The 22748-nt window shown below is 41.0% G+C and overlaps 1 protein-coding gene across 1 annotated transcript; it reads right to left on the reverse strand.

Annotated features, from left to right (window-relative positions):
- Positions 1 to 11224: 11224 nt before the first annotated feature.
- On the reverse strand, positions 11225 to 12040 carry LOC134215024 (salivary glue protein Sgs-3-like). The gene has a single exon (XM_062694287.1). It carries the CDS (start codon positions 12015 to 12017, stop codon positions 11307 to 11309), a length of 711 nt encoding a protein of 236 aa, XP_062550271.1. The 5' UTR covers positions 12018 to 12040; the 3' UTR covers positions 11225 to 11306.
- Between the last annotated feature and the right edge of the window lie 10708 nt (positions 12041 to 22748).

Below are 22748 nucleotides of genomic sequence, written 5' to 3' on the forward strand. Positions count from 1 at the left end.
ACAACGTCTGTCGGGTGGACTAGTATGTAATACATCTTCTTCTTCTTCTTATTGGCATTACATCCCCACACTGGGATAGAGCCGCCACGCAGCTTAGTGTTCATTAAGCACTTCCACTGCGAGGTTTCTAAGCCAAGGTACCATTTTTGCATTCGTATATCATGAGGCTAACACGATGATACTTTTATGTCCAGGGAAGTCGAGACAATTTCCAATCCGAAAATTGTCTAGACCGGCACCGGGAATCGAACCCAGCCACCCTCCGCATGGTCTTGCTTTGTAGCCGAGTGTCTTACCGCACGGCTAAGGAGGGCCCCAATCCTCATCTGCAGAGGATAAAGACATTGTTGCGTTCAATTTTATTTGCAACAAACATGGAGAGTAGACCTCTTCATGTTTTTAAAAAGTATCAAAATTCAACTGGTCAGTCCAGAATCACAATTCTTATGCTAAAAAAGGCTCCTGTCAAATTTTCAGCTAATTCGGATAAAATTTCGAAGAGGCTCAAGTCGATTTAGTGTTTTTTGCCTATTTTCAATTTTGAAAAAAAATCTAACAAGAGATATAAATGCCGAAAACTATCGCAACAAGCTCTGTACGGAAGCTTTTTATGTGTTCTACAAGTCTTGTGAACATTGCTATTCGTTCCGTTCACGTTTTGACCATGTTCAAGTGATTTTCGGGATTTTAAGTGCATAAAAACACTGTTTCCTCCAAAAGTCGTTGTTCTACAAAATTATTGAATGTATGATAAATCATTGTTATAAGTTTATTGAATTATTATTCCTCTTTTTTCCGTGGACATTTGAGTAATACAATTACTAATGTGCGATTTATCGATAAATTCTTAAAAATCAGAAGCTGAACATTTGTCATAAATTTGCACCAAAGAAGCTTTGATTTCACTGGTTACTACGATGCACTCAATGGTAAAAGCATACAGACATTTGGTGAAATGAACCAAAGTTAGAAGTCGTTTGTTGTAAGCATCAAATATCACATGATTTGATTTATGTTTTGTTCGAATAACTTGTTTGAACGTTTGCCCTAACATGCAAATTTATGACAAATGTTCAGCTTGTGATTTTTTAGAATTTAACGGTAAATCGCATATTGACAATCATATTATTCAAGTATCCAGAACAAAATAGGAATAATACTATAATAAATTAGTAAGGATTTATATTAAATTCAAGAATTTTGTAGAAGAACGACTTTTGAAGAAAACCGTGTTTTTATGCACCTAAAAATATGAAAATCCCTTTCACATGGTCAAAACGTGAACGGAACGAATCTAAATGTCGACACGAATTGTAGAGCACACCAAAAGCTTCCGTTTAGAGGCTGTTGCGATGATTTTGGCGTTTATATCTCTTGTTAGATTTTTTTTCAAAATCTAAAATAGCCCAGAAACACTAAATCGGCTTGAGCCACCTCAAAATTTTATCCGAATTAGCTGAAAATTTTACAGGAAGCTTATTTTTACATAAGAATTGTGATTTTGGGTTGACCGGTTGAATTTTTGACACTTTTTGAAAACATGAAGAGGTCTAATGGAGAGGTAATTGTTGTGAACTTTTCAAACTGCGATAACTTGTATATTTCAGAAGTAAAACACAAATCATGTGTACAGATGATTAAGTTTATGTCTAAGCTATGATAATTGATACTGATTTAACCAAAAACATCATCGGAAACCGACTACTTCTCAAAATGAGCGACAGGCGATCATTGTCCTATTCTGTTGCAGTTTGGGACAAACGCTTATTGCGAGTTGAGTTTGTCCCAACATTTACAAAAGAGGACAATGTTGTTGTCATTGGCAATGTTGTTATTTTACATTCCTTGGAGGTGACACAACTTAGGTTAGGCGGTAGCAACTTGGCGGTGAGGTGATAGCGGAAGGCGGCTTGGCGGTTACACGACAAGGTGACGCGGCTTCGAAGGCGACTCTCATGGCTTGGTAGCTCGATTAGAGGACGAAATTAGCGCCAAAACCAGAGTTCTTCCGGATCGATCGATGTTACCAGATTACTGGACACGCGGAACAGTAAGCTCGGGCGAGGTGGCAGCCAAGGCTGGTAATGGTCACTAAGACGCCGGCTATGTGGCACTTGTTTTGCATTACTTATAATATTTGGCTGGGCTTACCGGAGTCCTGTCAAAATCGGATCGAATTTGTAGCACACTCGGCGGCTGTTCTCGGGACGTTCTCGAAACGAGTGGCCACAGAGGTCTTTAGATCACATGCCACGGTAATATGAAATAATTTCGCGCTCAGACTTGTTTTCGGCTTACTTCTAGCAATCATCACCATATACTGCCTTCTCCTGTCACTTCCTCCTCCGAGAATCGAACTCACCATCTCCGGATTGGAAATCCTACGCCTTTGGCCGCAAGGCTACTGTAGACCAATGTGGGTTTACAGGCGGCTTATTAGGGCTGCGCAAACTTCCTGTTTCGTCAGTGGGCCATCGTATCAGGTATGTTTAGTGTCCCACCTAACACCACGACTTGGGCTTCTGCGCTTTGAGCGGAGCCTGCTTGTCGGTACATGCAGCTTTTTGGCCACTGTCAAAACCCACCACAACCTAGGCAGGCACCACAACTCGCAGTTGGCCTGAGGAGGGATCGTCAATCCCTTGGACATAGTCCCTGCTGCCCCCACGTTACTCTAAGCGTGGAATAAACCCAAATGTTCAATCAATATTCTCCAATAAGATAAATAAGTAACACGACTTGGCATTGGAGTTGGAGCAGATGTGGCACCTATAAAAATGCTTATTTTATATATCACTAGTCGACCCGGCAGACGTTGTCCTGCATAGTAGGCGAAAATGCTCGTTGTAAACAGCCCATGCGAAATTTCCATACGATTCTTAATTTTAATTTTTCACGATTTACTCAACCTTACTCGGGATTTTTGCATGAGGAAATATCTTATAAACCCGTCGGAAACGATAACGAACATATTTGCGGAGAGAATGATGAAAATCCATCCAGCCGTTTTCGAGTTATGCGGATACGAACACAGCCCATTTCATTTTTATTATTATGCTTCCAGTTGAAAATCGAATTTCGAACTCGCGAAAACTGATTTTATTCGCGTTCAACTTATAGCGCATCATGGCGCAACTAGTGCACATTGTTCGCAACTAGATGCGCTATATAGCGCACCAGATGCGCAGTAGTGAAACTTGCGACTAACAGGAGAAAATTTGATTTTCGCGAATATTTTTGAGCTGCGGTTTTGAGCTGCACAGATAATATATAGATTTGAAGTCAACCAACGAATTGGATCCACAGAGCTCAATCCCATTTGGCATTCATATTGCCCGGGTAGGTAAAAATTTCCAGCATTTTGGCTGGAAAACTCTATCATTTTTTCATTTATTTAGTTTACATCAGTGGTCCCCAGCATGCTGTCTATAAAGGGCCGCATAGAAATTTTGAGCTGTTGGAGTGGGCCGCAGTATATTTGCAACATTTGTTTTTCAGTTCATAATGCATTTTACAGATTATTGTATATTTGAACAAAATATTTCATTTCTGTGAATCTTGTTCAAATAAAATATGTACTTGTAATGACATAACGTGTTATCGCCGTAGCTGACTTTTAGATCCATTAGTAGCGGAATTGACACAAGAAATTGTATTTTCGTCATTACATCTTTTCAGCTTAGCTGATAGAAACTATTTTAAACTGTTTTTCCAACTGCTCATATGTCGACCGATTCTGTAATTTCGATCTTATGTTTTATTTATGCTCGAGATTTATTGTTCACATTAACTTGTCGTAGTAAATTACAAAAGGGATCAAAGAAAAACCCAATCGGTATTTTGAGCAGATCCTCTTTAGATTCTAAGAAGCATTCACTTCGGATTCTGAGCAAAATTCGTTCGAAATTCTAAACAGAATCCGTTAGAAATTTTAAACAAAATCCGTTTTGAATTCTCGAGATTCAGAGCAGATTTTTTTCAGAATTCGTTAGAAATTCTGAATAGAGTTCAGGATTCTATTAGAAATTCTGAACATTATCCGTTTGGGACTTTGATCAGGATCCGTTTGAAGGTTCTGAAAAGAATCTGAATGTGATTCTGAAAAGAATTCGAATGGTATTCTGAACAAAATCCATAGCCAACGTATTTTTTGGAGGCAATAAAATTTCAACAAAAGTTTAGTACACAGGATTTTGTTTTTACACGATTTTTTTTCGCTCGTATTTTTGATCGTGTGACTTCAATTTGCCACCAAACTCTTCGCAAGATGTTTCAAAAAATCCAGAATAAATCAAAGAAAAATCACATGATAAATAATATACCTTTACCATTTAGGATGAGTGGAAAATTGAGAAAATGTAAATCGTGTAAAAACAGAATCCAGTGTACATTTTTTTTAAGCATACTTATTATTACGGAGCAGTGTATCACAATATTATTTTTACCTGTAGTTCAATATTTAGTTCCTTCAAACCGGTGATTAAATACAAATATCATATCCCTTGGCGATAACATCGAAGTGTATTTTGGTGTCAGCCTACATAACATCTATGTATAAAGTACACAGGATTTTGTTTTTACACGATTTTTTTTCGCTCGTGTTTTTGATCGTGTGACTTCAACTTGCCACCAAAATCTTCGCAACATGTTTCAAAAAATCCAGAATAAATCAAAGAAAAATCACATGATAATTAATATGCTTTAAACATTCAGGATGAGTGCAAAATTGAAAAAATGTAAATCGTGTAAAAACAAAATCCAGTGTAACGAATTTCTTGAATCATAATTATGAAACTATTCACGATACATAAATCGTGCTTCAACATCAGGTTCCCGAGTACACTGAAAAAAAAATAGGAATGTTGAAATGCTTTTGCTGTCATGTAATGCTTATCAATGGGCCACATGTAGTGTATTCCCAGAAATTCTTCGCGGGCCGCAGGAAAAGGCTTTGAGGGCCGCATGCGGCCCGCGGGCCGCACTTTGGGGATCACTGGTTTACATCTAAACAGATAACACTGAATCAACAATTTGACGCCACTATACACGGTTCGAGGCCGCATCTCTCCATCCTCGGATACGCCCCACGCTCGCCAAGTCGTTTTGCACCTGGTCTGCCCATCTCTCTCGCTGCGCTCCACGCCGTCTCGTACCTGCCGGATCGGAAGCGAACACCATCTTTGCAGGGTTGCTGTCCAGCTTTCTTGCAACATGTCCTGCCCATCGTACCCTTCCGGCTTTAGCTACCTTCTGGATACTGGGTTCACCGTAGAGTTGGGCGAGCTCATGGTTCATTCTTCGCCGCCACACACCGTCTTCTTGCACACCGCCAAAGATGGTCCTAACCACACGTCTCTCGAATACTCCGAGTGCTTGCAAGTCCTCCTCGAGCATTGTCCATGTTTCATGTCCGTAGAGGACAAACGGTCTTATAAGCGTCTTGTACATGACACATCTGGTGCGGTGGCGAATCTTTTTCGACCGCAGTTTCTTCTGGAGCCCGTAGTGCCGTAGTAGGCGTCAAGCCCGTAGTAGTGTCAAAACTCTAATAATAATAATAACATTATAGTGCTGTCCAATGAGCAGCTCGAAGTAGCCCGAAGTTGTTCCCGTCCTGCTCGTTCTTTTTTGTCAACAAACGGGCATGAGCAGGACAGGGAGAAACTTCGAGCTACTTCAAGCTCTCATTGGACAGCACTTATGTCTGACTGTTTTATCTTTTGATTCTAACTTTTATCGAAAAAAAAATTGGGCTTTACTATTTACATTAAAAAAAATCAATTCCGGGTGAGATGCCACACCTAAGGCCCAATGCCCACGTAGCGTCTTTTCAACGCTGCGTGCACACGGCGTTAAAAGGACGCATGTGTGCATCGGGAAAAAGCGGTAACGCAGCGTGGCCGCACCGATGCACACCTGCGTTTTTTCAACGCCACGTTCACGCAGCCCACGTAGCGGTTTTGAACTTGCGTGCACGTAGCGTCAACGCGGCGTCGACACGCGTCTCATTTGCGGCGAGAGCTACCGCAAAGTCACCGCAATGGATCAATCAAGGTAACTCATTTTGGACTCACCGCATCAAAACAACGGCGCCACTGTATACGCATATTTCTATTCGTGTGTGTTTGACAGAACATGTCTACGGTGGCGCGATCTGCTCATTTCATAGCGGCAGTTTTTGCTTATTGATTGGTCCATTCCCCACAGGAACGCAGCGTGCACGCGAGTATTTTTTTTTACATTTCTCTATTTCTTTTTATTACCAACAAGAGTGCTGTCCAATGAGAGCTCGAAGTAGCTCGAAGTTTCTCCCTGTCCTGCTCATGCCCGTTTGTTGACAAAAAAGAACGAGCAGGACGGGAACAACTTCGAGCTACTTCGAGCTGTTCATTGGACAGCACTAAGATTTCTAATGGAAAAATCTGCAGAAAGAATGTGTCAGAGCGAAATCAAAACAAACAAAAATACTTCGCAAATCAGTTCATTTTGGTTTCGCAAATTAGTTTGCTAACTTTTTTGAATAATAGTAGTAGTTTAGAGCGTTTCTTTCTTTGTTGTTTCTTTCTTATGTTAATACCAGTCGCGACCAAAACACCTTTGGAAAGAACTGACAAGCAACCTCCCCATGCTGGTGGATAAAGTCAAAGTCAACGGAAATATGTGCGCGATAGTGTAGTGACGTTGATTATAAAAACTTTATCAGAATAAATTAATTTCTAAACAGACGGTGATATGGCAGTTTTAAACTAAATGATGGAGCAGCTAAAATTCAACCAACAAAGTGCATTCCGTGGAACCCTGTATACACCAAGGCCGAGACCAAGGCAGGCGGTACCAGTTCCGCCATGGGAAAAATTTTTAAATGTAAGTTTGATACCGAAGTTCCTATATCTTAGCTTTTCTATTGCTGATAGATGTACATGTTTTTAGGAATGTCAACGGAAGGATGTCGTCAAATAATGTGGATTGGAATTGCAAAAAGAAACGAGACCAGATGATGAGATGGTGGTGAGCCGCAATAAGACTCCGGAATCAATGCGTCTCTTCAAGTGTTGTGGGCAACGCTACTGCGATCGGTCCGTGTTGCAGTGGAGTGAAAATTGCAATGATGATTACGACTTCCCTTTTGTTTGGCATTCAGATTGCACTTCTTTGGAAGATTATCAACACGCTTGCAACCGCTTGTGATGCTTTTTGAGGAGTATTTTGAGTGCCTAATTTGTGGGAGCGGCTGCAATATATGACCAAAATGTTTAATAACTTTTTATTCCGGAACAAAATGATTCGATCCTATTTAGCCCATAAATGGAGTAATAAAAAATCGTACCCCAAACCCAACAGATGCTCTATTCAAGACAAGAACAATTGAATGCCTGGATCCACTATTATTCAAGTTTTATCGCCTCCTATAAAGTAATGAATGTAAGTTGGAAATAGAGAATAAACAGAATTATGAAATTGTAACCATATTTATTCATTATGATTGTAGAAAATATTTTGGGATTAAGCAAAGCAATGGCAAATTTCTGCCTCTCTTTATTGAAAACGTGTTTTTAAACAGTCGCATTGTGTGGCACGATTTCATTTTCACAGCCCTACAATTAATTTCGAAAGTTCAAACTTTTGATTTTAGAAGTAATGGGTGAGAGTGACTGTTGAACTTACTTTAAAATCGACAGCGAGTTGATTTTTCTTCTCTCTACTAGATAGCATCAATGGAACATTTTATTTTGGAATACTACTGAGGTGTTTTCTCTAGTCTGTCATCATATAGAAAGCTCATGGAATGTTTTGAATAGCATTACCCATTGAATCTTGTTTGGAGACGTTTCACGTTTGATGTCTTTATGTGAATCGATAACTCGATTCATATTGGAAGAGAATGGAAAATGACAGACTGACAACAGCTGGCAGGCGGATGACATTTGGCGTGACAGATAGGTTTGACGGTAGAAGTTTTGCGGCAAATTAAATACCGCTTGTTGTGTGCATTCCCAGCCTGATTCAACGCCGAGTAACGCTGCGTCGGCACGTGGGGAATGTTGGGGAATGGGGATGTGAAAATTTTGGATTAAATATGTGTCTCCTTTGCAAATAGACAATTACAATTAGAGTAGAGTGGGGCACGAGTACGGCCTTAGTTTTCAATCAAACATGGGGACCTTATGAAACAAGCTTCAGCACATGAAATCAATGTCGACGATTCGTATACGCTTCCTTTATGTTACTCTGTGGAAAAAATAATGGATATAATTAAATTCGTTTTAACAGAACCCTTATTAAAAGACACCTAAAAAACGCACTCTTACCCCACCTGTGGGGTAAGAGTGCACATTGGGTGGGGTAAGAGTACGCACTTTCACAATCATGGGTTTTAAGTATTTATTAACACAAAAAGCCTGAAAGTATATTGTGGAATATTTAAAGATTACGTAGCTCTGAAAGAGGGAGGGGGTCCTTGAAATGTAAACTTCAAACGATAAAAACGTTGTGTTTTTTTAAACCAAAAAACTATGGAGATAAAAATATATCAGGTTTCGCGTGGCGAGTCCACTAATTACGTAACGCAAAATTTGACCATTTCATCACTCCTCTCCCTATCTCACAATTTTTGTATGAATCCTCTAAAAAATTGCATATAAATCGTCATACATCTCGCAACACGCGGTAAGACCTAGAGCGACTGAAGCAACCTGATGTCTCCACTGCATACGCGCAGCATCTCGAGGGTCGAAAGAGGGTGAGCTCGAAGGGGCCCCTCTTGAGGACTGCTGGAATACAGTCAAAGCAGCCATTAACGACGCAGTGGAGAACAACGTCGGGTACGTGGGATGAAGTCGACGGAACGATTGGTTCAACGAGATTCTGGAGGAGAAGGACGCAGCGCGGGCGGTCGCGCTGCAACAAGGAACCCGGAAGAACGTGGAACGCCATTGTATGAGTATGTATCTTGTGTGGCAAGTACAATGGATGCACTATGCCCAGGGAATCGAGGATGTTTCCAACCCGAAACAACCTAGACCGGACAATCCTACGCCCTTGCTCGCAAGGCCACTCGAGACCACAAGAGGTTTTTCATATTTGATTTTAAAGACGATATGTAATTCAGCTATTATTAAAATTCTTCAGAATTCCCAAAATCTACTCAAAACCATAGAAACTCAAGAAAGATTATTGCTAAGAATTATTCTGGAATCAAGATCTATTTTACAGGGCCAGACTTGAGCATTGTACATTTACGATAAGTAGCGGACCATGAGTGGCTTATATCACAGACTGATACAAGAATGATCGAATTTAGGACTCACATTTTATGATATTCCTTTAAACTTCTATTTTTACGTAGCAGCGCGAAAACGAGAACCATGTGTTTCATCATAGCTTTTCAGTTGCAGCTGCTATTTGGATAATTTTTCGATCACACTTGTATCAGGTTGCGGTACAGTTGTTCTCATGTCTTGTAACGTACATGTCAAGCGAGAATTATGCCTTTTTATATTGTTTCTTAAAGCGGAAGAGAACAAATTCTTGAAATGTAGAGCCATTGAAGAAGATGAAAAACCTCTTCAATTAGGGATGTTTTTAAACTTTTGTGAAATATTATTTCTCGCCAAATCAAAAATTCAGATAGGGGGAATGACGGCTTTGGCAGGTTTTGTTCTATTATTGTTAGGGGGGTTTTCTATAACTAATTATGTTCAAATTTGGCCTAAACATTATTTGCATGTTAAAGAATATTGTGGCCAAATTTCATAAAATTTGGTCGACAAAGACCCCCCTGAATAGAACAAAACCTGACAAAGCCGTCGTTTCCCCTATATGGTCATCAACAAACCCTCTCGGAATTGTTAAGCATAAATTCTTTTTAAAATCCCTATTTCAAATCATAAGTTTCTCCACTCAATTGGCAATTTCAGAAATGCAGATTTGTTCTCATTTTCAACATTGAGAGGAATTTACGGAAACCATACTCGCAAAGCCGCCAAAATTATTAATACAAAATTATCATACAAAACATGCAAACCGCATAGGTTGGCAGAAAGTCTATACCAAATCCAAATTCCATCCCTTTGCACATTGCAAATAAAAAAAACTTCTCAGCACTACGTGTTGGTTATTGGCCCCACTTTATTATAGTTCGAGTCAATTGCCGAGTAGCAACTACAGATTGTTCTATATGCGTTAATATGTCCAAATAACCACGTGCAACAGGTTTAAACACAATTGTGTAAAGTTCGATGGACAGTTTTCTTCTGCTGTAATAATACAACATTCGCCATTATCCTTTTTCATCTCAGGTACCCCCTGGAATAAGTAAAGGTACCGCCCGGGGTACATGTACCCCAGATTGAGAACCACTGGTCTACGGCATTCCATGATGAAAGAAAAGAACAAACCGATAAAAAAATATACGGTAAATGACGTATGTGGCAAGCTTTCTATAGAGCGCTTGCTCGTTAGTTTGTGTGCCTAACAGACCCCCTTTGATTTTGCTGGGAAACGTTTTGTATCAAAAATGGCCTATTGTATCAATTTTGACCCGATGGTTGCTTTGTACATAAACAAGTTGTCGAGTTCTGAGGTGAGCCAGCTTAGGGCTAAAGAATAAAAAAAAATTGTCGAGTTTCCGAATGTTGATCTTTAAAATACACTTCTTCTTGGTTGGTATACCATACCCCACTGGGACATTGTCGCCTCGCAGCTTTTGCCCAGGTAAGTCGAGACAATGTCCAACACGAACATTTCCTGGACCGGACCGGTAATCGATCGAACCCAGTTGCGCATCTTAACCGCAAAGCTAAGGAAGGCCCCACTCTGACAGTAGAAGAACAAAACTTGCCAAAGCCGTTTTTTCTCCTATCGCATTATCATTCCCCACTGGATTCTGCATTAATGGTACAACACAAACTGCGCTAATAAAAATGTGCTAATGAACCCAACCGTTTTGGTCTCTCCCCGCACTTATTTATTTATTGGTTTATGACAAATTGAGTGCGTCGAAGATGACAGGCTTTTTTAATTGCGGAGTACTACAGCATGTAGAGAAAAACTTTCTGATTGGGAGCCATCTTGAAACCACAGGGTTCCTAGCATTTCCACCACTGGCACTGCCCTCCCTAAGCACTTCATTTGAAATAACCAGAAATACAACTTAAGGAAGAATGTTAACTGGGCATCATCCTTCGTTAGCAGCACTTTCGGATAAGGCATTTAAGCTTCCTAGTCTACCTCATAGATTTTTATTTAATTTGACGATTTAATGACCTTCGTCCCATCTTGCAATTTTCTTCTCGGGTTTACTCATCTTATTCTGGTTTTGGCGTAGTTGTTGATGTTGTCGTTGGGCCAGTAGTTGTTGTTGATGATGTTGTCGTTGGGCCAGCAGTTGTTGATGATGTTGTCGTTGGCCCAGTAGTTGTTGATGATGTAGTAGTTGACCCAGTAGTAGTTGTTGATGATGTTGTCGTTGGCCCAGCAGTTGTTGTTGATGTTGTAGGTGGTGCAGTAGTCGTTGTTGATGTGGTTGGTGGCGTAGTAGTAGTAGTGGTTGTGGTGCTAGGGTTAGTACTGCTAATTGCGTTTTCGCTCTTTGCAGCCGGTGTTGCCTGCGTTGTGGTTGAACTCAAGGGCGTAGAAGAACTCGGCGTACTAACGGTCGTCGTCGTCGTCGTTGATGAAGGTGTGGCCTGGGTCGTTGAGCTACTACTGGAAGTAGCAGGTGTAGTTGTTGTTGTAGAGGTAGTCGTAGACGTCCTACGTCGATTCTTGTAGCGGTCCCTTCCAGGGCCCTTCCTTCTGCTGGCCTTCTTTTCGTGTGACTCGTTGCTTTCCTCCGAGGACGAATCATTCTTCCGTTTTCCTTTTTCGCCACCTTTGCGGTTTTTGACTGATTTCTCTTCCGAGGTATCGCTGTGATGGTGATGATGCTTTCTCTTTGGGTTGGGACTACCGTCGACTGAACTTAAATAACATATCGCACACAAAACTACGAACGTTAGCAGCACTAATTTGTTCATAATGAATAGGTTCGAACGGGGCGGTGATATGCACTGAATGGCTTCATGATAATGTAGCCGATATTTATAGCCAACTAATCTTCCGCGACCAATGGAAGTTTTAAAGAAGTTGTTCAGAAGAACAAACATTAGCATATAGGTAATCACATCATTCCTTTGGAAGCTATACCGCGATGATGTTCCGAATAAATTACACACTATTTACCGAGATTAGGTTGACGATGAATAGGGGAGCCGCCCCATCATCAACCTTTCGCCGACACGTTCATCTTATTTTCGAAAATAAAGAATGAATCATTATTTCGTTGTTTTTTAGGCTATCATGCGTGCTCCCTGCTGGATATTTATACTAGAAACGAATTTGCATTCCATCTACTTGTTTATGGATAGGATAGATATGAAAGCGATGTAATAAAAAAAAACTAATTAGGGGAAACGACGGCTTTGGCAGGTTTTGTTCTATTATTGTCAGGGGTTTTTGTTGACAAAATTTGCTACAATATTCTTTGATTTGCAAAGAATCTTTAGGCCAAATTTGAGCATAATTAGTTATAGTGAACCCCCCTGACAATAATAGAACCAAACCTGCCAAAGCCGCCATTTCCCCTACATAGCTATCCTTCTTGGAGATATATTTCGCCCGTAGACTTTGACGATATGTTCTGTGTAGAAAATTAACTTGATAGATATTATGTAGTGGTTCTCAGAACCTGAATAGCACGTTTTGGTGTATTTAGGTCAACCACGAAGTCGATGGCTGCTTACTGCCCCTAATTTGCTTTGCTTTGTTTCCGTTCATAGATCAACAGATCAGCGTGTTTGAACAATCCCGTTCATTTTTAAATCTCCTCGGTGAATTAGGCTCAAAGTTAATCAAACACGCGGCGCATTTGAGCTTAAGAATATTTTATCGATATGTCGGTCGGCGGAATAAGTCAGACTTTTGATAAAAAGTGAATAGACTGATTGAAATAACTAGCCGTAACACTCCCTCTGGGTGAATTATGGTCAATGGGACACAAACCATAGAAAAAGGAAATTGCCTGAGTATTTAAACCAAATGCAAATTGTTGGACACAGGAAGTAAACTGGCATTCTAATAGTTCATCGTTTAGAGTCAACTGACTAAATAGGATAGAAGAAGAGAAGTAGGAATCGAGCATTTAATGTTGCGGATTTAGATTATTTTGCTTCTCATAACGGTGGGATATTGAAACGTAACCCTGTTGTCGGGGGTTTTTGTATTTTTTGTCTTATGGCGCTGCCGCCTCTTGTTTGCGCAGAAGCGTGCTATTTGTTTTTTTTTTTTTTTGAATAGGTGGGTATTCATAATTTTGCGAGCAGAAGTATGATGAATTAATTTGAGTTTTTTTTTTCTGGAGTGGTGTTAGGTTTTTGTTTTCTAGACTTAAATAACTATAGACATTGCACTATGGTCCAGGATACAGATTTACGCGGAAAGATGCATTTTCAAAACTATATTTTTTAGAAAAAACTGTTGTTTTACAAAATTGTTAGAAATAGTAAGGCCATCATTATGGTGCTACCAAAAAATAAAGTGGCCCATCATATACAAAAATTGTATTTTTTTTTTATTTCTCGCAATACTGACATGTTATGTTCTTCAAAGTCTTATTCCAATTAATTTTGCTAAAAAAGCTTTTTTCTATAGCTCTTAAGTCGACTGCTTGAGAGCAATTTTACCTAATTGGATTAGGGTACATTTACCTAAAAAAACAGTATTTTCGATCTACTTTTTTGTTTTAGATTTCTCAAAAAAGTCTTCTATGGGTGACTTTTAGAGCTCAAAAAATGCAACTGATGAGTAAATATGCTCAATATCTTTTTCCGATCAAAAGTTATAATCGTTTTTCTGTCAAAATTACATTTTGTTCAAAAGTTGATATCTTTGGTTAGGGCAGACCAAAAAAATATGTTTACACGTCATTTGAAAGATCAATTCATATTATTTATTATGTAAAAAAATTGGAGATATGTTATTTTTTTATCTCAAGTTTTACCAATTTTACTAAAATCATGTATTTTCAAGTAAATTAATATAACTCGACAATGGAAGAAGATACAGACGATATTCTTATAGCAAAACAAGCGTTTTGTAAAACCTCAAAAGTCTTCAGAAGGTGACATTTGTGAAAAATGATCTGCTCATTTCATTTTTCATATTTTACAAATGTCATGTTCTGAAGACTTGTGTGGCTTTTCAAAACGTATGTTTTGCTATAATAACATCGTCTGCATCTTCTTCCGTTGTCGAGTTATATCAATTTACTTGAAAAACATGACTTCAGTAAAATTGTTTACGGTCAGTTTATTAAAACGATTATAACTTTTGATCGGAAAAAGATATTGAGCATATTCACCCATCAAAAGTTGCATTTTTTTAAGCTCTAAAAGTCACCCACAGACAAAGAAATCTTAAACAAAAAAAGTAGGCCAAAAATACTATGATATGGAAATGCTAATATCATCTTCCAAACTTGGACGTACATGTTCATGATAGCATTAGAGGCGAAAGTATAGAATTGATAGTTCCGTTAGGATACGGCAGGCATGAAGAATGTTTTTATAGAAGTCGATTTGAAAGCGAGCGGAGGGCAATATTTGTGATGGCATATATCGCACGACCTTCCTTCTGCCAAGCTCCCGTATGAAGGGGGAGGGAAGAATATCAGTGTGGAAGCTGATATATCTCCACTGGCAAAAGGAAGGTGGTTTGACTTGCTCATATGCCATCGCGTGCGGAAGGATTTGCTATCGACGAGTACTGTCTCCAAATTTCTAATATGACATCAGCATTTAGTCGAATAGGATTTTTATTGCACAGTTCTGTTTTCTCATTAATACTCAAAAATACTGTTTTTTTTAGGTACACCCTAATCCAATTAGGTAAAATTGCTCTAAATCAGCCAACTTAAGAGCTGCAGAAAAAGCAAAATTTATTGGAATAACCTGCGCTACAAATTTGTAGAACATGACATGTCAGTATTCCTAGAAATAAAAAAATATTTTCGTTTCTGCCCTTAAATAGAGTGTGACCGACCCAGCCCCACTTCCGATCCCGAATTTCTGTTGCTATCGGCCTCTTGAGACAGCGACGATGGAGCTCGTTGTTAGAGATCCAGTTGTGAGGCCCGAATTATATACCGCAGGCATCTGTTAATGAACACCTGCAGCCGTTGAGTGTTCTCCACTGATACACACCATGTTTCGCTAGCGTATAACAGCACAGATTGCACGTTAGAGTTGAATACGGTAATATTAATAGTATAAGCAGCGATCATTTTCTTCAAATCGAGTTAAGTACGAGACATTGAAGACGGCCTTATTGTTGAGGTCGAAGTACGTATCTGTAAAGTTAAAATCAAGTGGTGGTGCTAAATGGGTTAGTGATAAGTTTAATGGATTGTACAGAAAAATGACTTATGAACATTTAATAGTGCCGGTCTCTGTTGTTTATGTGAATCATCTGTTAGAAAGGAAAAAGTTCGTGATGGGGTAAATATCACTGGGTGAGTCTATATTATTTTACTAAAGTCGGGCGGAAAGAATAACGGGGTCCACTTGGGCTTTTCAATTTTGAAAAACATTTTGATTTTTTCATTCATTCGAAAGAACACATTTTTCTTTACAACATATTTTTCAGACTCGTAGAATAAAAATTTGATGTTAAAAATCAATTTTAAATGTTTTTGGAAATTTGACTGTTTGTCAGTTAGCTTACAGTTTGACAGATCGCTCCATAGTAAAATCAAGTTAGGGGTGTTCAATACGCGATATTATTAGGCTTTTTAAAATTGATTAAAAATATTTTCTGTGCATCTTAATTTGTGAAATTTAGAATTTTGTAATAATCTCAATACCCTTAAAACCCAATGGAACGGTAATTTTCTCCAAATACGTTATCTAGTGATTGCTAATGATAGAAAGTTCTAGAAATACATCGAGGTGGCGAGGTGGCAATGTCCCAGTGGGGGTTTGTAATGCCAAAAAGAATAATGTATCTAAAAATTAATAAAATAATCATAAGGCAGGTTGAAACTGCAATGCTTGAAAAAAAAACTTTTAGCCAAATGAATCGATTTAGTTTCCGCCAGGCTGTCGTAAATGAACGATTAGTAAAACGTGCGGTGGCATTTAACATCTTGGCATAACTTTATCTTTCCATCAAAACAAAAGTCAGGGTGGTTGTTCACCATGTGAATCCGGGATTTTTTTCGCAAAATAGTATCACAACTGTAATACAAACTAGAGTATGTTGTAATAAATGTTCCCTCATTAGCATTAGCATGAGAATGAGCATTAGAGTGGAGCGCAGTTGTATGGAAAAACGCAAACTTCGTCCGATCATGTGAGATCAAGGTTTTTCTGAATCGTTTTGGGACCCCAATCAACTGTGCAAAATATGGGCTCGATTGGTTGTGACCTCGCATGCCGCATCGCGTTTTAAATTTACATGGAGATTAGTATGGGAAAACGTACTTTTTCACATTTTTGCTCTTAGCGGCTTCAATTTATCATCAATCACGTGACTCAATACGTTAGCATATTGTCTGGAAGATGCCGAAAGACTTTGCCGAAGAAGGTACATAGCTGGAAGGTATACAAAAAATGTTATTACGTTTCGAAAATTGATTGTTCAAACCATATGCAAAAAATCAATGTTTCTGCCAGCACTACCGGACGACCTATGGTTATCGAAGGGCAAAACCCATTTTCCTTCTTGTCGGATTTTTTTCTTTGTGAAATGATTCCGAATAGCTCCTATTAGCTCTAAAGCCCTATAAGATCAATTATTTTGTAATAACACTCAGTTAAATTATTTGTCTACGTAGTTCGGCAGTGCTGGCAGAATAAACGATTTTTTGCATATGGTTTGAACACTCAATCTTCGAGGCGTTATAACTTTTTTCGTGGACGTTCCAGCAATGTGCCTTCTTCAGCAAAGTTTTTCGGCATCCTTTGGATTATACTTTAACGCAATGTGCCACTTGGTTTACGATGAACTGAAACCTCTAGTAGTAGAAATGCAAAAATATACGTTCTCCCATACTAATTTCCATACAAAATTCAAACGCGATGCGGAAAGCGAGGAAGCAACCAATCGGTCCCAAATTCTGCACAGTTGTTCGGGACCCAGAATGGCTTCGAAAAACCATTGATTTGAAAACATGACCATGACGCCCCACTCTAATGAGCATGAGCATGATTGACCGCCCACGGTTGCTACTCCGTTATTGCCAGATCAGCTGTAATTACACAGAGAATCAACAGATGAAGTTTGGGACTAACATCATCTTCAATGTGTAAGAACTGGTGACCCAAAAATAATCAATACCAGCGCCGGCCGTGTCCGAATGCAGATCAATTAAGGAATGGGTAGGAAAATGTTGACATGATAGTCACACTTCCACGAGAAATCACTGGGATGTTGGATATATGGGGTAGGTATTGTGGCAGGGTTCGTTTTGGTAAACGGTATGCCGTGTAATTATTTTATTTATTTACCGACCGCACTAAGCAGAACAACATTTTCGATGACCAGCCGATCTCTCTGCTTACTGACGCGGACTAAATCTTCGCTTTCTAATTAATTTACTCACCCGCACAAATCAGAACAACATATCGATGATCGGGTGATCGTTCTGCTAACCGCACAAAGCAGAACAAATTATGTGATGACCAGCCGATCGTTCTGCCTACTAAATAAATCACGACTGTACGAGACCTCTGAATGCTGAACATTTGTCTTTCAAGCAACAAACAAACATGATCTACTTTTTTCACTCAATTCCGACAGAAAATTTGATACTCCTAAATAAACGTCTCTGAGGCATGTTTTCAAGTACAGCATTGCGATTAATAAAATCTATTCACATATCGACCGCACAAGCAGATCAAAAGCTTCTGATTCTCGCGAACAATCTGCATATCATATGAAAACGCACTCTGATCTATTTTCTTACCAACCTAATAGGTACTAGCATTTCTACAACTCTTCAAATAATTAGCTATGTCTAAAATGCATTTTCTATTAACAAAATGGAAAGCGAGGAAGATAGTTGTCAGAAGAGATATATTTGAAATAGGCATTGAGAAGGAAGATTTGAAGATAGTTAAAATAGAAGGCAAGCAAAGGCCAGAATAAATATATATTGTGATCTAGGCCTGAATGTGATAAATGTTCCCTCATTAGTTACATAAACTAATTAAACCTAGTGTTGACGACTCGTAGTTTAGCTCAAACCATGATTGCACATCCTATTTTCAAATTATTCTGGTGCTTTTGTTAATCACAGAAATATATTATCTCATATATCTGAACAACACGGCACGGCAAATGCTGGGTAAAGCGTACCATTGGTACTTCGCGTACCTGAAGGAATAAAATAGACCCCATCTCGCGGTCCTTAGCCTCTTACCCAGCAACTCCTATCCCTACCTCCCCGCGGTGCTGGCCGGGATACGAGCAACCTTAGGGAAGATCGGGTAACCAACCCCGGTGGGAACTATGGTCGTATGCTGACAGGGAAGGGGGTTTGCTCCTTCCGGAGGTGCAAATCTTATTGAGCGTCTGTTCTCCATGTCAGGATCGGCTCACAACAGCGTCTGTTCTCCATGTTAGGGGCGGCTGATCATCGTCCGAGTGCCAGCGAGGGACTCTAAATGAAACTGTGCACCATGGTCCACCGGAAATAAGGAGGAATGGTCCTCCGGAAATTTAGGGGTTTGGTGTCAGGCCCTGCAAGCCAGCCTTTAAAAATCATAAGCAACGAACAATCAACAAGAGAGTACGGACCGGAACCATCGGCGAAGACCACTGCGACGAAAAGGGACTAGCGATTGGAAACTCGGTTCGTGGAACTGCAAATCTCTCAACTTCATCGGGAGCACACGCATACTCGCCGATGTGCTCAAGGACCGTGGATTCGGCATCGTAGCGCTGCAGGAGGTTTGTTGGAAGGGATCAATGGTGCGAACGTTTAGAGGTAATCATACCATCTACCAGAGCTGCGGCAGCACACACGAGCTGGGAACAGCTTTCATAGTGATGGGCGACATGCAAAGGCGCGTGATCGGGTGGTGGCCGATCAACGAGAGAATGTGCAGGTTGAGGATCAAAGGCCGGTTCTTCAATTTCAGCATAATCAACGTCCATAGCCCACACTCCGGAAGCACTGATGATGATAAGGACGCATTCTACGCGCAGCTGGAACGTGAGTACGACAGCTGCCCAAGCCACGACGTCAAAATCATCATAGGAGATTTGAACGCTCAGGTTGGCCAAGAGGAGGAGTTTAGACCGACTATTGGGAAGTTCAGCGCACACCGGCTGACGAACGAAAACGGCCTACGACTAATTGATTTCGCCGCCTCCAAGAATATGGCCATTCGTAGCACCTACTTCCAACACAGCCTCCCGTATCGGTACACCTGGAGATCACCACTGCAGACAGAATCACAAATCGACCACGTTCTGATTGATGGACGGCACTTCTCCGACATTATCGACGTCAGGACATATCGTGGCGCTAACATCGACTCTGACCACTATCTGGTGATGGTTAAACTGCGCCCAAAACTATCCGTCATCAACAATGTTCGGTACCGACGACCGCCGCGGTACGACCTAGAGCGACTGAAGCAACCTGATGTCGCCACTGCATACGCGCAGCATCTCGAGGCAGCGTTGCCGGAAGAGGGTGAGCTCGATGGGGCCCCTCTTGAGGACTGCTGGAGTACAGTTAAAGCAGCCATTAACGACGCAGCGGAGAACAACGTCGGGTATATGGGTCGAAGTCGACGGAACGATTGGTTCGACGAAGAGTGCAGACAGATTCTGGAGGAGAAGGACGCAGCGCGGGCGGTCGCGCTGCAGCAAGGTACCCGGCAGAACGTGGAACGTTATAGACGGAAGCGGAGACAGCAGACCCGCCTTTTTCAGGAGAAGAAACGCCGCCTGGAAGAAGCGGAGTGCGAGGAGATGGAACAGCTGTGCCGTTCTCAAGATACACGCAAGTTCTATCAGAAGCTCAACGCATCCCGCAAAGGCTTCGTGCCGCGAGCCGAAATGTGCCGGGATAAGGATGGGAGCATCTTGACGGACGAACGTGTGGTGATCGAAAGGTGGAAGCAGCACTACGAGGAACATCTGAATGGCGCTGAGAGTACAGGCAGTGAAAGTCAAGGCAGCGGAGGAGATGACTACGTCAGTTCAGCGGACGATGGAAGCCAACCAGCCCCCACCTTGAGGGAAGTTAAGGATGCCATTCAACAGCTAAAGACCAATAAAGCAGCTGGTAAGGATGGTATCGGAGCTGAGCTCATCAAGATGGGCCCGGAAAAGCTGGCCACTTGCCTGCACAAACGGATAGTCAGAATCTGGGAAACCGAACAGCTACCGGAGGAGTGGAAGGAAGGGGTTATATGCCCCATCTACAAGAAAGGCGACAAACTGGAGTGTGAGAACTTTCGAGCGATCACCATCCTTAATGCCGCCTACAAAGTGATATCCCAGATCATCTTCCGACGTCTGTCACCATTAGTGAATGAGTTCGTGGTAAGTTATCAAGCCGACTTCGTTGACGGCCGCTCGACAACGGATCAGGTCTTTACTGTACGGCAAATCCTTCAAAATAACGTGAATACCAGGTCCCAACGCACCATCTGTTTATTAATTTCAAGGCGGCATACGATAGTATAGACTGCGTAGAGCTATGGAAAATTATGGACGAGAACAACTTCCCTGGGAAGCTTACTAGACTGATCCAAGCAACGGTGGATGGTGTGCAAAACTGTGTGAAAATTTTGGGCGAACACTCCAGTTCGTTCGAATCGCACCGGGGACTAAGACAAGGTGATGGACTTTCGTGCCTGCTGTTCAACATTGCGCTAGAAGGTGTCATGCGGAGAGCCGGGTGTAACAGCCGGGGTACGATTTTCAACAGATCCAGTCAATTTATTTGCTTCGCGGATGACATGGACATTGTCGGCCGAACATTTGCAAAGGTGGCAGAACTGTACACCCGCCTGAAACGTGAAGCAACAAAAGTTGGACTGGTGGTGAATGCGTCAAAGACAAAGTACACGCTTGTGGGCGGAACCGAGCGCGACAGGGCCCGCTTGGGAAGCAGTGTTACGATAGACGGGGATACCTTCGAGGTGGTCGAGGAATTCGTCTATCTCGGATCCTTGCTAACGGCTGATAACAATGTCAGTCGTGAAATACGAAGGCGCATCATCTGTTGAAGTCGGGCCTACTACGGGCTCCAGAAGAAACAGCGGTCAAAAAAGATTCGCCACCGCACCAAATGTGTCATATACAAGACGCTAATAAAACCGGTTGACCTCTACGGACATGAAACATGGACAATGCTCGAGGAGGACTTGCAAGCACTCGGAGTATTCGAGAGACGGGTGCTTAGGACCATCTTTGGTGGTGTGCAAGAAGACAGTGTGTGGCGGCGAAGAATGAACCACGAGCTCGCCCAGCTCTACGGCGAACCCAGTATCCAGAAGGTAGCTAAAGCAGGACGGGTACGATGGGCAGGGTATGTTGCAAGAATGCCGGACAGCAGCCCTGCAAAGATGGTGTTCGCTTCCGATCCGGCAGGTACGAGACGACGTGGAGCGCAGCGAGCGAGATGGTCAGACCAGGTGCAGAACGACTTGGCGAGCGTGGGGCGTATTCGAGGATGGAGAGATGCGGCCTCGAACCGTGTATTGTGGCGTCAAATTGTTGATTCAGTGTTATCTGTTTAGATGTAGACTAAATAAATGAAATGAATGAAGTTCACAGAAGACAACATTAGCATTAGTATCAGGATTTTTTTCGTTGGGGCGTAGAACTACTGCGACCATTGGTATACCCCTGATTACTCTTAACTATGTATTCGCATCTTGTAGGTTGATCACCATTTGTCAAGTAAACCTAAGACGCGTCTTTTCCCAGTCCGGTATAATTGAGTTAATAAAACCCACTACCTTTCCAGGATTTGCAGTCCAAATATCTCCTGGTTGCATAAATCCACTATTTAGAAATTTCGATCTATCCTTGTACAATAGGGTGGCTCAAATTAGTATGGGAAAAACTTTTTTCAATTTTTTTGATGGGCCCTCTTATTCGGTTCTATTTAATGCCCTGATGCTCTGGACAAAATTTCAGCCAAATCGGTAAACGTTTGGGCGGTGCTAAACTCGTTGGAAGTTTATATGCAAAAATATATGCAGAAACATCCAAAAACAGTAAATTGCAGCTGGACTGCACAACTTACGATGAAGAACTATGCTGCCATGGACGCATAAATGTCACATGTTACAAAACGAAAAAAATGAGAAAAACGCATTTGAAGTTTCAAAATATATTCATGCTATTATCGCTAAATTTCGCTTTTTTTATTCACTTTAACGCAATAAACTATAGAAGAATATTCATATTCGTTGGGCCGGACTCAAACATTTCCAAAAACAACTATTTTTTCCACGTTTTATCAATCAAAACCCGAATGTGACACTTATGCCGCGAAATTCACTGGCCAGGCGAAAAATGTACGCATATTTGTCACATCGTGAACTGAGATATAGTTGTTGTTAATTTGTTTTTACATTTGGCGAGCGACGATTGTATTTCTTTGGTGTGATTTTTCCCTGCCGGTAGAAGTGGAACCGGAAATGGAATATTTAAACCAATACGGACAATCCAGTGGCGCGGAA

This window comes from Armigeres subalbatus, chromosome 2 (genome assembly GCF_024139115.2).
Source record: "Armigeres subalbatus isolate Guangzhou_Male chromosome 2, GZ_Asu_2, whole genome shotgun sequence".
NCBI classification, from domain to species: domain Eukaryota; kingdom Metazoa; phylum Arthropoda; class Insecta; order Diptera; family Culicidae; genus Armigeres; species Armigeres subalbatus.

Coding starts and splice junctions, on each gene's coding strand:
- LOC134215024 (XM_062694287.1), bottom strand. CDS start 12,017: ATGAACAAATTAGTGCTGCTAACGTTCGTAGTTTTGTGTGCGATATGT.